General features: G+C 38.1%; 1 protein-coding gene across 1 annotated transcript; it reads left to right on the top strand.

Annotated features, from left to right (window-relative positions):
• Positions 1–735: 735 nt before the first annotated feature.
• Positions 736–11,698, top strand: LOC104890045 (hypothetical protein). The gene is made up of 11 exons (XM_010675404.4): positions 736–3,557; positions 3,681–3,920; positions 4,968–5,094; positions 6,129–6,281; positions 6,377–6,621; positions 6,698–6,767; positions 8,521–8,727; positions 9,694–9,926; positions 10,117–10,195; positions 10,272–10,409; positions 11,014–11,698. The coding sequence occupies exons 1-11, from the start codon at positions 1,174–1,176 to the stop codon at positions 11,212–11,214; spliced, it is 4,077 nt and encodes a 1,358-aa protein (XP_010673706.1). The 5' UTR covers positions 736–1,173; the 3' UTR covers positions 11,215–11,698.
• The last annotated feature ends 376 nt before the right edge of the window (positions 11,699–12,074 follow it).

Here is a 12,074-nt window from a genome sequence, read left to right on the forward strand (position 1 = left end):
ATTTCTTACTTATATAAACACCTAATCATTTTCATAAACATAAAATAGAATTTTGATCATATACAGCTCAAGTCTTACCTAATTTACCATCAAAATCAGGACTTGGAAACCTAATATAATATTACTTAATAAAAAAAAAGAAGAAGGGAAGGTGATATTATTTTCGACCGAACAAGTTCTTTAGCAGCCTCGAGTGCATCTCCGGGATGTACCAATTAATTAGGGGTGTTCATAAATATCTAATCTGATTTTTCGAATTTTCGATCCGATTGTTAGTTTTCAAACATGAACGTTGTTGGATACCCGATACGAAACTTCTTTTATGAATTCTTCTATTGGAAATTTCATTTTTTTTTTGTTTCTGGATACCCGACCAAGCTAAATTTAGGATATCTGATCCGTCTCGATCCGAAAATTTTCAGATTGGATTCAGATCACAATTTTCCCGATCTAAAATTTTAAATTAGACCGGATATTCGAAATGAACATCCCTGCAACTAATATATACCACAAATCATGATTCCATATTTAATTTCTACGACTGGATGAACTTTGACCTCATTTCTAATAAGAAACTTCTATGACATAAAGTCTGGAATTAACAACAATAAATATTTAATCATAACTAGATATTTTCTTTTCATGACGGTCTATTAGAGGCATATAAATCATAAATAAAACGTTCAATTTGAATTTTTTTGTACATATAAAAAAAAATGTACCAGCAATTCTCCACAACTAGATATATCAAGTACTACACCACAACTTCAATCAGAAAAAAAAAGTGCATCACTAATTTGTTCTAATGAAAATCAAAAGACAAAGAAAAGAAATTAGAAAGGGAAAGAAGTGATCACATGAAGTTTACACTTTTGCTGACCCAGATCAAGAGATGTTGCTATCAATTCACACCCTAAAATAACATAAATGAAATGTCGTGTGTAAGCCTAATCTAATCTAACAACCCTTAATGGAACTCCAAACAACTCACAACATCCTCCATTTCATTTTCTCCTGAAAATACCTTCATGTCTAAGTAAAAAAAAACAAAAACCATTATAACTGCTGTCATATTTCTCTGACGCATTTCGTCGAACACAAAGTATGCATCTTTGCGCAGGTAGAAGAAGATAAAGAATCACAAGTTTTTGATTTGATGAAGCGTTTCTTGATATGTCACCGGCGTTGCTAAGCACCGGTGCACAAATTTTGGATACATCTAACCCTAATAAAGGTGAGATTTTGAGTTCTTTGCATATTTCTGTGTTGGGATTTTCTGGGTTTATTTCCAACGATCAAATTGCATCATCATATAACATGAATTCATCACATGGACAATCTGGGTTTGTTAGTTCGAGTGAAATTAATGCAAATTTTGAGTTTAGTTCCTCGTCAACTTCGAATTTGGGGTCTGAAAAGCCCACATTTAGTTCAATGTCTAGTCTTTCAAGACCTAAGATGGTGAAGTCTAGGAAATCTCAGAATACCAGGTCAATGGGTAGCTCAGAAACCCGGAAAATCGATTCGGGTTTTAATCCGTTTCGGCCCTTTTCGGATAATCGAACAGGGGTTTCATCTAGGGTGGAGAGTGAGGATGATGATGATGGTTCATTTATGAATAGTAGCAAACATTTGAATTTGAAGGTTACAAGTAAGCATGAAGAAGTAGGGAATGCACTTATTGATGAAATAAGGAAACTGAGAATAGAGAATCAATATATTGGTAGTCAAAGTGGCAAGAATTTGTATGAAAAGGGGAGTGGTATTCAGCAGCCTAGCAAAGGTGGTAGCAAGGATTTGCAAGCTGAGCTTCCAGATAAGATGAAAGAGCTGAACCTTGGAGGTGTAGGTAGCGAGACTTCGAAAGTATCGGGGGTTGCGTTTGACAATGTTGGTGGGAGACATGGTGCTGGTAATGTGAGTAATTCATTTGGTACATCGTTGGCATCTGAACTTCCTAATGATTTGGGGCGATTGAATCTTAAAGATAGTGGTGAAATTGGTAGTGGTAATTTTGCTTTTGGTGCTTCTGGTAGGAATAATTTTGTGTTTGGGAGCAGTAGGACAATGAAAGATTCTAATGACCCCAGCTTAGCAAGCACACTTCCTGATAGAATTAAGAACTTAAAAGTATCAGATTCCGACAAATTTAGTGGCACTCAGAAAGAAATGAATATCAACAAGAACGATAGGACATTTGGCTCTGGGAATGCTAGTAGCACTAGATCGGGTGGTGTGGTGGATACAATGATTTTGGATGAGATGGAGAAGTTGAAAATTCGAGGTGATTTTAAGGAATTTAGTGATCAAGCCGGTACAAGTGAGTCTTCATTTTTAAGGACAGGATCAATTGGAAGCATGACCAAGGAAGATAGTAGAACATCATATCCCATGGATTTTCTAAACCCAACCATAGAACAGGGATCTAAATTTCATGATGCATCTGCATCACCAACTACATCTTTTGCATCTGCTGGTCTCCACTTCCAGCCAGTGAGGCATGAAGTTAAAGTGCCTTGTAGTGATGGTGCTGAGATGTCGGAAGGTTTTGCTTTTAGTAGTAAACGAGAAGGTTTGAGGATTCCCTATGTTGACTTTATGACACCTGATTCAAAAGGCATTTCATTCACTGGATCAAAATTGCAATCGGGATTCAGCACCAGGAAGGGACTAGCTAAAGATGGTAAACCAAAGGGGAGGAAGGCAAAAATAAAAGAACCTACATCAATCCTATTTCCCATGGGGAAGAATTTTACATCGAAGGAGAACAACATCCAAGATGAACCTTCTGAATCTTATTCACCAATGGATGTTTCTCCTTATCGTGAAACTGGGGATGACGAGCAATCAAGTAGAGAGCCTTCGTTGACATCTGAGAACCAGACATCAATTGATTCACAGGCATCCTTTTCTAATGATGCCATAGATGAGGATCTAATTAGAGCTACAGAAAGAATGGACATTAATGAAAGCAATGATGGGAAGCATGATAAAGCAGAAGAGCAAGTTTCAGAGTGCACTGGCAATACATGTGCTGCTGCGGCAAGCTCTCCAGTGCAATGTGTGTCTGGAGTTGAGAATGAAAGTTTTATGTCTGCATCTGAGACTTTGGATGATAACGGTGAGAATGAAGCCGAATCAAACAGTGAGGAACAAAGTTGTGATCAAACTCGGTATTTCTCTGCTGCAAGTTCTGCAATCAGTGGAGACTTCACTTTTGCTGCTTCCAGTTCTTTTCAAGATCAAGCATCAGCTGCTACACGCTTTCTTAAGAAGAAGATACAAAGGAAAGCTACTCCAGATATCTATATTCCCACTAGAACTGCTGAATCATCTGATGCACAGTTTTCTCCAATATCTAGAGTTTCTGTGCTTCCCTCACAGGTGGTGCAAAGCGATGGTTTACCAACTTCTCCATTAGGAGGAGGTAAAAATGTTACCTCTCCAATAAACATGGCAGTGGGAGGTAATATATTCGGGGATTCAAAGAAGGTTATTTCATCTCCTACAGCTTCAGCTCGTGCAGCACAAGAAGCTTGTGAGAAGTGGCGTATCAGGTGAATTTCATGTTTGGCTATTTTGATTGTTTGTAGTTATGTTTTCTATAAATGTTGATTAGATTACCATTCTGTTTGAGTTGTTAAATGTTGCTAAATGCTAACCATGATGTACACCTTTAGGGGAAACCAAGCTTATACAAATGGAGATATGGAGAAAGCGGAGAATTGTTATAGTCAGGCGTTAAGCTGCATTCCTCAACATGAAACATCTAGGGATTGCCTCCGAGAATTGGTACTTTGCTACAGTAATCGTGCTGCAGCTCGTATGTCTCGAGGAAGAATGAGAGAAGCATTACGAGACAGTCTGGTTGCTGCAGAGATAGATCCCAAATTCTTCAGAGTTCAACTCAGAGCTGCAAAGTAATGTCCATAAAATTTGGTGGCCTAATTTCTGTTCTGCAGTTTATCTTTAGCAATTAATAACACAAATTTGCTTTGACCCTTATTGGAAGAGCTCATAACTTTAATGCATTTAGGTTGGTTCTAGTCATCCAATTTTATATCATTGTCATTTGATATTGATACATAACGCACTCATTATGATTAGCTAAAACAAGAAATTCTTTGGTTCACCTTCATTTACCTTTTCCTTTCTTTATGAATTGGAAATACTTCTATAATTGTACTGCATTTAGATATGCTATTCTGTCATCAGGATATTTTTTCTCCCAGCTAAGCATACCAAACTGGAGAGCCAATAGCCTTCATCTCTTTGTCCTGTTACTTACCGTACCATGATCTTTTCTTCCTGATGCCAGCATACTGCCAATTTTAGCATTCAGGCGACCCCATATGTAGGCTATGCTTTTCAAATTATATACATTTTTCTTGTCATACATCAAATCTTCACACAACTATTCTGCTGTTTGCACTTTGCATGTGATTGTAAAACATATATCTCTATAAGTTGAAATGAACGTTCTGTTGAGATACGATTGTGAAATATTTATCTTTTGCACCGAGCATGTGGAGAAATAGAAATGTGTACAATGATTGACTAGCTGCACATATATAATATGATGAGTCATGTGTTTTAATTTCTGATCTGTTGAAGCTTCCATGTGCAAATCGAACTTTACCAATTATATAAACTGGTAGGATGCTAATGCTGGATTAGACCTGTATCAGCATGAGCAAATAGTATAAGTGTATGACATATCTGTGCTACATTCCAACTCCAAGTGCATCGGTTATTTTGCAAAAGGTTCTTCGAATTTCAAATGTTTTCACTCTATCTAGCATTAATTTTTAGAAGTTAGGACTCAAAGGCAGTTTTGCAGCGTGATTTGTTTGATGTTTTCGCTTGTCTGCAATATTTACGCTCCTTTTATTGTGTTTTTGCTGTTCTTATATTAGAACGTAACTTCATCCTTTATAATTTTCATCTCTTGAACTCTGTTGTTCTAGTTGTTACCTTGCTCTTGGTGAAATTGGCGACGCGGCACAACATTTCAAGAAATTGTTGCAGTCATCTGATGTCTGCGTGGAGAGGAAAATAATATTAGAAGCTTCTGATGGCCTACAAAAGGCACAGGTATCCTTGTCTGTATGCTCTCCATCGGCCATTGCAAACTAAATATATTTTTTCCTTCACAATTCCACGTTCTCTATTCGAAATACAACAATGACAAGTTGCCTCATTGCAAAAGAAAAACTGTAAAGTTTCATTGTAGCTGATCACACATGCTGGGGTTTAGGTTGAAATTTCAAGCTTCATATTATCAAGATTAATTGATTGGGCCTACTGCCTAGTCATCTCAATTATAGAGGAATATCTGGGAGAATTGATTAAAACAAAGGATGATATATCAATTTTTTGGGGTTGGCTGATTTTTTTTTTTTTTTTAATCTGAGACAGTGATGTCTGTAGTCTAACCCCAGATTACCCCCAGTGACTTGAGTTACTGAAAAGGATTGTGCAAATAGAGACATGTTTTTTTTTATTCTTTAAGCGTTAGGACTTAGGGGCTTGAGGATTAATTTCTAAAATGCAAGTTTTTGTAGAAAAAATATGGTGCTGGTGTGTATGTGGCAAGAATCTGCTCAAACGTGCGAAGAAAATAGAAACTTTAATGGAAAAGTTGTATGCTTACTTTTGTATTTGTTGAGAAAAGTATTTGCAAATGTTGTAGTCTTGTGTAGTTGGTTTAGAATAATTTGCATTGTAGGTCTCTGTGATCTCTAGCTTGGATATATGTGGAGGATTTGGTATCTGCTTGATTAAGGTCTCTTAACACACATAGGAACTTTGAATCGTGAAACAATTTTCTTCACCGTGTAAAGAATCTAGTTCTAGATAGCCATTGCTTGGAGATAGTTCATGGTCTTGGTCATCGATTGATCCATTATTTACTAGTTAAGCTATGCTCTATGAGCGGATCATTGAGACCATATGCTGCTGCCTGCTATGGGTGTTAGTTTTCCAAATTCCGTTCAGAAAGAATGTTGACATCGTCTTGGAAGTATTTAGCGAGTCATGATATTGTTAGCACTTAGCACTATCACAGGGGTGTAAGTAGTGCAATCATACCAAGGAATGAGATTGACTTGAATTGTGTTGATTGGCAGAAAGCGTCTGAATTCATGGATCGTTCTGCTGGACTTTTGCTGCAAAAGACTTTTTCTGATGCAGAAAATGCTCTAGGAGTTATTGCTGAGGCTCTAGTTATAAGCCCATACTCGGAGAAGTTGCTGGAAAGTAAAGCAGAAGCACTTTTCATGGTTTGTGGTTTCTTAGTGTGTCAGTGCTCTTTCGTTTTCCCTTCTAGTCAATGTTTCTCTTGATAGCTTTGAATAGGAGACTTTCCCATGTGCAGTTGCGGAGGTATGAGGAGGTGATACAGCTATGTGGACAGACTCTGGAAGCTGCTGAAAAGAACTCTCCTTTATTGGGTGCTGATGGACAGTCATCATATTCGGAGGCTTCTGAGCTCTTGAAGTGTTATTCTTTCCGGATTTGGCGTTATTGTCTTATATTCAGATCAAACTTTTATTTAGGAAAACTGGAAGAAGCTGTTGATTTTCTGGAGAAGCAAGAGTGCTGGAGGTCTATGTTGGCCAAGTAATGCATCCTTCATTTAATCAATTAATTGAGATATTATTTGGTTAAGGATCTTACTGGAAATAAGATAATGTAGGTTTGGAAGTGAGACTCTTGAGACATTAATACCGCAGCTCTCCACAGCACATGAGCTGTTAAGTCACAAGGTATGTCATTGGCCTTTTCCTTTGTAATTTCTGTTAGACTGAGTGCAGCATTTATCTGTCAATGGCACCCTTCCGTTATGTGCAAATTGAAAGGCTTTATGCTGATTAAGCACTTCATGTTCAAACTAGGAGAACTTTGAAATCTTTCCACCTAAAGAAAGAAGGAGAACCTTTACCTCTCTAAAGTTGTCTTTTTCTTTTTTGTCGTCTACGAAACAGTTGATCATTTAATCATACTGTACTTTGTCACTCATTTCTGAAGTCCTGTACACTTGCTAGTTGTTGTTGACAAGTAGACAGTTTTACATGAGTGCCGGAACAAAATTGCAAGGATCCTATTCATACATCCGGAATTGGCACTCTACTTGAGCAAACTCAGGTCTAAAGAACACAGTAATTATTTTTGGGTTTTGCTATTTGACGCCATAGTATTTCCTACTAACGCCCTAATACAATATTTTTATACAGTTTATGACTTTATTCATACTTCCATTTTTTTCTCTCTTCTTTCTTTCCCCTCCCCTCCCCTTTCCCTCTTACCACCATTGGAGCCACCACCACCAACACCGCCGCCACCAACATCACACCAACACCCCAGCACCACCACCACACCAACACCGAAGATTCATATAGCACAAATTCATACAACACAAGTTCTGGTGATTTTTTGAAAAAAAATATATATAGAGGCGTCCACCATGGACGCCTCCACCGGTGGTGGGGCGCCCATGGTGGACACCTTTTTTTTTGAATTTTTTTTTAGATAATTATGGAGAGGCGTCCACCATGGACGCCCCACCACCGGTGGAGGCGTCCATGGCAGGCGCCCCACCCTCTGGTGGAGCGCCTGCCATGGATGCCTCCCTTTTTTTTTTAAAAAAAAGATTCACTGTAAAAGTAGAGGAGAGAAGAAGGGTGCGACGCCAGTAGTGGTGCGGCGGTCTGACGACAGTAGTGGTGCGGCGGCGGTGGTGCGGCAGTGGTGGTGCGACAGTGGTGCGTCGGCAATGGTGCTATGTGGAAGAAGATGGAAGGAAAAGTGAAGGAAGAAGGAGAGAAAATCTGAAAATGAGAAAATATGGTATATTATACGTATTTAGGGCATTACTAGGAAATTCTAGGGCGTCGTTTAGCAAACTAGTTATGTTTTGAAATTCTACTTTTTCTTTGAAGTTACTGTAATACTCCCTCTATATAGTTAATTTAAGTCATAAAAGTGCACAAAAGTGTAAGAAAGTTCCAGGCTTTCAGAAATATCTAGGGTAAGGGCTTTACAAACTTTTATATAGAGGCATATTCACAATGTCGCCTTAATAGGTATTACATACCATTCTGTCACAAACTCCCAATAGCAAATTTTGCTGTCAGCACATGGGATTCCCTTGAATCTCCTGGCCAATGTTGTAGTTCCTTTGGGTTTGTGTCGTGATTTCTGAGAATTTATGTCCTAGTGGTACTAATAATGATCTTCTTGTGGTCTTTGATTCCTCTCTCCTCTCTGTTATGTATTTCTTGTTCCCTCTTCTACGGTTGTTTCTTAATCACCATTGTATTAATAGTGAGACATTTACACTGGGATGAAAGGAGTTCTATATTCCACTTGCACAGTACATTTGCAGTCTGTGGACAAGAACTTTGGGATACATTTTGTCTTCTAATGCTTCCTGTTCTGCTAGAGTTATAGATTCTTGTTGTAAGGTATCCTGCAGGTTTTTATATGTCTGTTTTGTAAGCCATCTGCTGCTGATTGCAGTCTGCAGGAAATGGAGCCTTTCAAGCAGGAAAGCATAAAGAAGCTGTTGAACATTATACTGCTGCTTTGTCGTTCAATGTTGAGTCCCGTCCCTTCAGTGCTGTATGTTTTGCCAATCGTGCTGCAGCTTACCAGGCATTGGGGCAGATCACTGATGCAATTGCTGACTGCAGCTTATCAATAGCTCTGGATGGACATTACTTGAAGGTTCTGACCAATTATCACCTCATTTGTTAATCATTAGAGCATTAGATCTACCTTTCTTTTTAAAAAATTGTTCTTCTTCCTTTGTCTGTAAATTTACTGGAAGAGAAATCCCGACCCTTGATTTTGGATATTATCTTTTTGGGAGAAAGAAAAACCATTGGCTGTAGGGCGGACCTAATTTTAACAGCTTGTACTGTAACAATAAAAATGGCCCCTTCTTTAGTACACGATTACATGAGCAAATGCCTGAACCTCAATTTGTTACTAATCTCATATAAATGGCTGAGAGTAACAAGATACGCCCGTTTCTCCTCAAAAAAACCATTGTGGTCTAAATGACATATTAGGAGTACATGTTTTATGAGATTTGGTATGCTCAAAGCATGTGAAATTGTAACTCCAAGTTAGGTCCTTTCTCATGGGGAAACACTTCTTTAAGTTAGCAGGCCAAAGTTCAGAACTTTGCTTCGTGTTTTGGAGAAATACATTTTAGGCTCTGACTCCTGTTTTTTACGATGTTTCAAGTTGGTAACTTTGGTTATGAAACTTTCAGACTGATATTGAAGATTGCAGAAATCTTAGATCAGTACAATGGATTTTGAGATTATCATACCTGGACAATCTACTTACAGTGAAATCTAGACTGGTACATCAAAACCTTTTTTCAGTCCGCCGCTGTGGAATTATATTGACTTTGTCTCCTAAGGAAGAACTTGCTTATACTGTTTGAAGATTTATTAATTGGTACCAAAAATACCATGATACTATATTAGCATAAATCATATAGTCGAGGAGAGGGCAGTGGTAGACTGCTTTAGGAAAACTTCTTGTTTATGCAGTTTGTTTATTAGGAAGACATGATCGTTGTACTTGTCACTTTATTGAAAGTTATATTGAACGATTTACTCAACATGCCTATAAGTGATGGAAAGTTCTAATTAAAGGATAATATGAATGATGTTTCAGGCAATATCCAGAAGAGCTACCTTATTTGAGATGATTAGAGATTATGAACAGGCAGCAAAAGATCTTGAAAGTCTTGTGTCTCTTCTCACCAAGCAGGGAGAGGAGAAGTCCCATCACTCAGGAGCATATTTGCCGAGTGGTTCTGTAGCTGATTTAAGACAAGCACGTCAACGGCTCTATCAGATGGAGGAACAAACTAGAAAAGGGATACCTTTAAATTTTTACCTCATTTTGTGAGTGTTGAGATATGATCAGTTTGATTTTTTTGACTCCAGAGAGCTGGAATATGGTTTTCACTATTTTCTATATAAAATCTACTATGCCGTGTAGAAATTTTGATTCCTTTGTGCATTCAGTGTTGCAAAGTAGCGAGAAAATGACTACCATCTTCTAACATCAGTTTCACTCTCATTCTGGTGGCAGGGGAGTGGAGCCATCTGTTACAGCAGCAAATCTGAAGAAAGCTTATCGTAAAGCTGCTTTGAGGCATCACCCTGATAAGGTTTCAGGCTTCACGTTGCTGTTCTACTTGCCAAATATCTATTGCATGAAGCTGACATGATATTTGCTAAATATAGGCGGGTCAATCATTGGCAAGAGCTGAGAGTGGAGATGATGGTCTGTGGAAGGAAATATCCGAGGGGGCCTACAATGATGCTGATAAGCTTTTTAAGATGATCGGTGAGGCATATGCCGTTCTTTCAGACCCTGATAAGGTAACGTTGGCAAACATAATGAATAAATAGGATCAATAAACATTTAATTACACTGATCATATTGTGATGTGATTTTCTCATAATTTCCCAACTTAGTAAAATCAAGTTTAGAGTTAGGTTACTACTGAGTACTGGCTAACTCTGGTGAAATCCAAGCAGTTGGGGTTTGCTTCTGAACTTACAATCTAACAGGTAATAGCAGTTCAAAAGTGTCACAACATACTTCATATGCCCGTTAGTGGATTGATCATGGGCCGGGCAGGGACTTCTCTTAAAAACTCATTTGTGCCCAAAGCTGGGAAAACCAAGCTGAGCTAGTTCAGACCAAGGCTAAATTAAACAAAAAACTATAATTCGCGGTTAAGTCATTCCTCAAACCTGAGGACGTTGCTTAAAATTTGGGTCCTGATGCTCTGCTGAAATTTCGTGTCCCAATCCTGTCTTTTGGGGGGTTAGTGGGGGTGGGATCAAGTTGATCAGTTATACTAAGCATGCGAGAGATGATTTCTGAGATAAGCCAACATTTTTGCCCTACTGTTAATTGATTAAAATATCTCCAGACTACATGATGTTACTAACATAAATTACTGTCATTCATTTACAGCGCTACCAGTATGATATTGAAGAGGAGACAAGGAACGGCCACAGGAAAGGCAATAGTAACACGTCAAGAATGCATACGGAGACTTCATTTCAAGCTGCAGAAAGAGGTGGTACTGGGCGACAATGGCAAGAAATGTGGAGATCTTCTGCCAACCCTTATTCTCGAGGGTTTGAGCCTACTAGACCTGGTAGATACTATTGATAGTAGGACAGCCAGATGAATCAGGGTATTCAAATTGTGGGGAAACCGTTAGATATCTCTCGATATGATTTTTCAACGGTAAATACTATTTCGATTCATTGCTCATATTCTACGATAGAGACCCTCGACTAAGCCTTGTGTTAAATTTGGAGTTCACAAGCATTGTTGTGATTGATCACAGCACGCAAGCAGAGCGAGTTTCGATGGAGTACATAGATGTTCAAAAAAGAAACCAATTTCTTTCTAGATTCTTTTTCCCTTTTTTCAAAACTATTTATCAATGTTTTTTTTCTTCCCATTTCTCTCTTTTTTCATTTTCTATTTCCTCCTTTTTAATCATTTTGGTTGGGAGGGGTGTGGAGGTGTTTGTATGTGAGGATGAGGTTCATTTTCCAGTTTGAGATATGTAAATACAGGCTACTTTGTATAGCATGTAGAATTGCTTTGTTTGAAATGAAATTACGATAGTATTTGCATATGTTAAGCAACACAAGCTTGCAATCCGTATGTACACAGAATTAGGACAGTTTGCAAAATACTTGATCCGCAAGACTTTTGATGGAAAAAACAGGAGTCTCATCCTGCTAAAAGACCGCTTTGACTAGTTACTTGGGATTCTCGATTATTCCAATTCTCGATGTTAGCGATGTACAATGGTCAAATAGGATCATTTTCATCTCGAGATCTTTTACTTTTTTTAAAATAATGGATAACAATATAGCATTACTCTTGCAGGGCTTGTGATGATTTGAGCCAACAATGGATTAGTGATATCCTTACCCGTTCAAAACCTAGCTCTACTTGGAGATGCTAGTAGGTATGAACATATATATAGGAGTGTTCGATAAAATATACTTTCT

This window comes from Beta vulgaris, chromosome 4, assembly GCF_026745355.1.
Source record: "Beta vulgaris subsp. vulgaris cultivar EL10 chromosome 4, EL10.2, whole genome shotgun sequence".
NCBI classification, from domain to species: Eukaryota; Viridiplantae; Streptophyta; class Magnoliopsida; order Caryophyllales; family Amaranthaceae; genus Beta; species Beta vulgaris.

Bases quoted from the DNA above. Each gene is read 5' to 3' on its own strand.
- LOC104890045 (XM_010675404.4), top strand. From the start codon at position 1,174: ATGTCACCGGCGTTGCTAAGCACCGGTGCACAAATTTTGGATACATCT. The intron at 3,921-4,967 runs GTAATGTCCATA...CTGTTGTTCTAG, and splicing joins GTTCAACTCAGAGCTGCAAA to TTGTTACCTTGCTCTTGGTG. The intron at 9,927-10,116 runs GTGAGTGTTGAG...TTCTGGTGGCAG, and splicing joins TTAAATTTTTACCTCATTTT to GGGAGTGGAGCCATCTGTTA.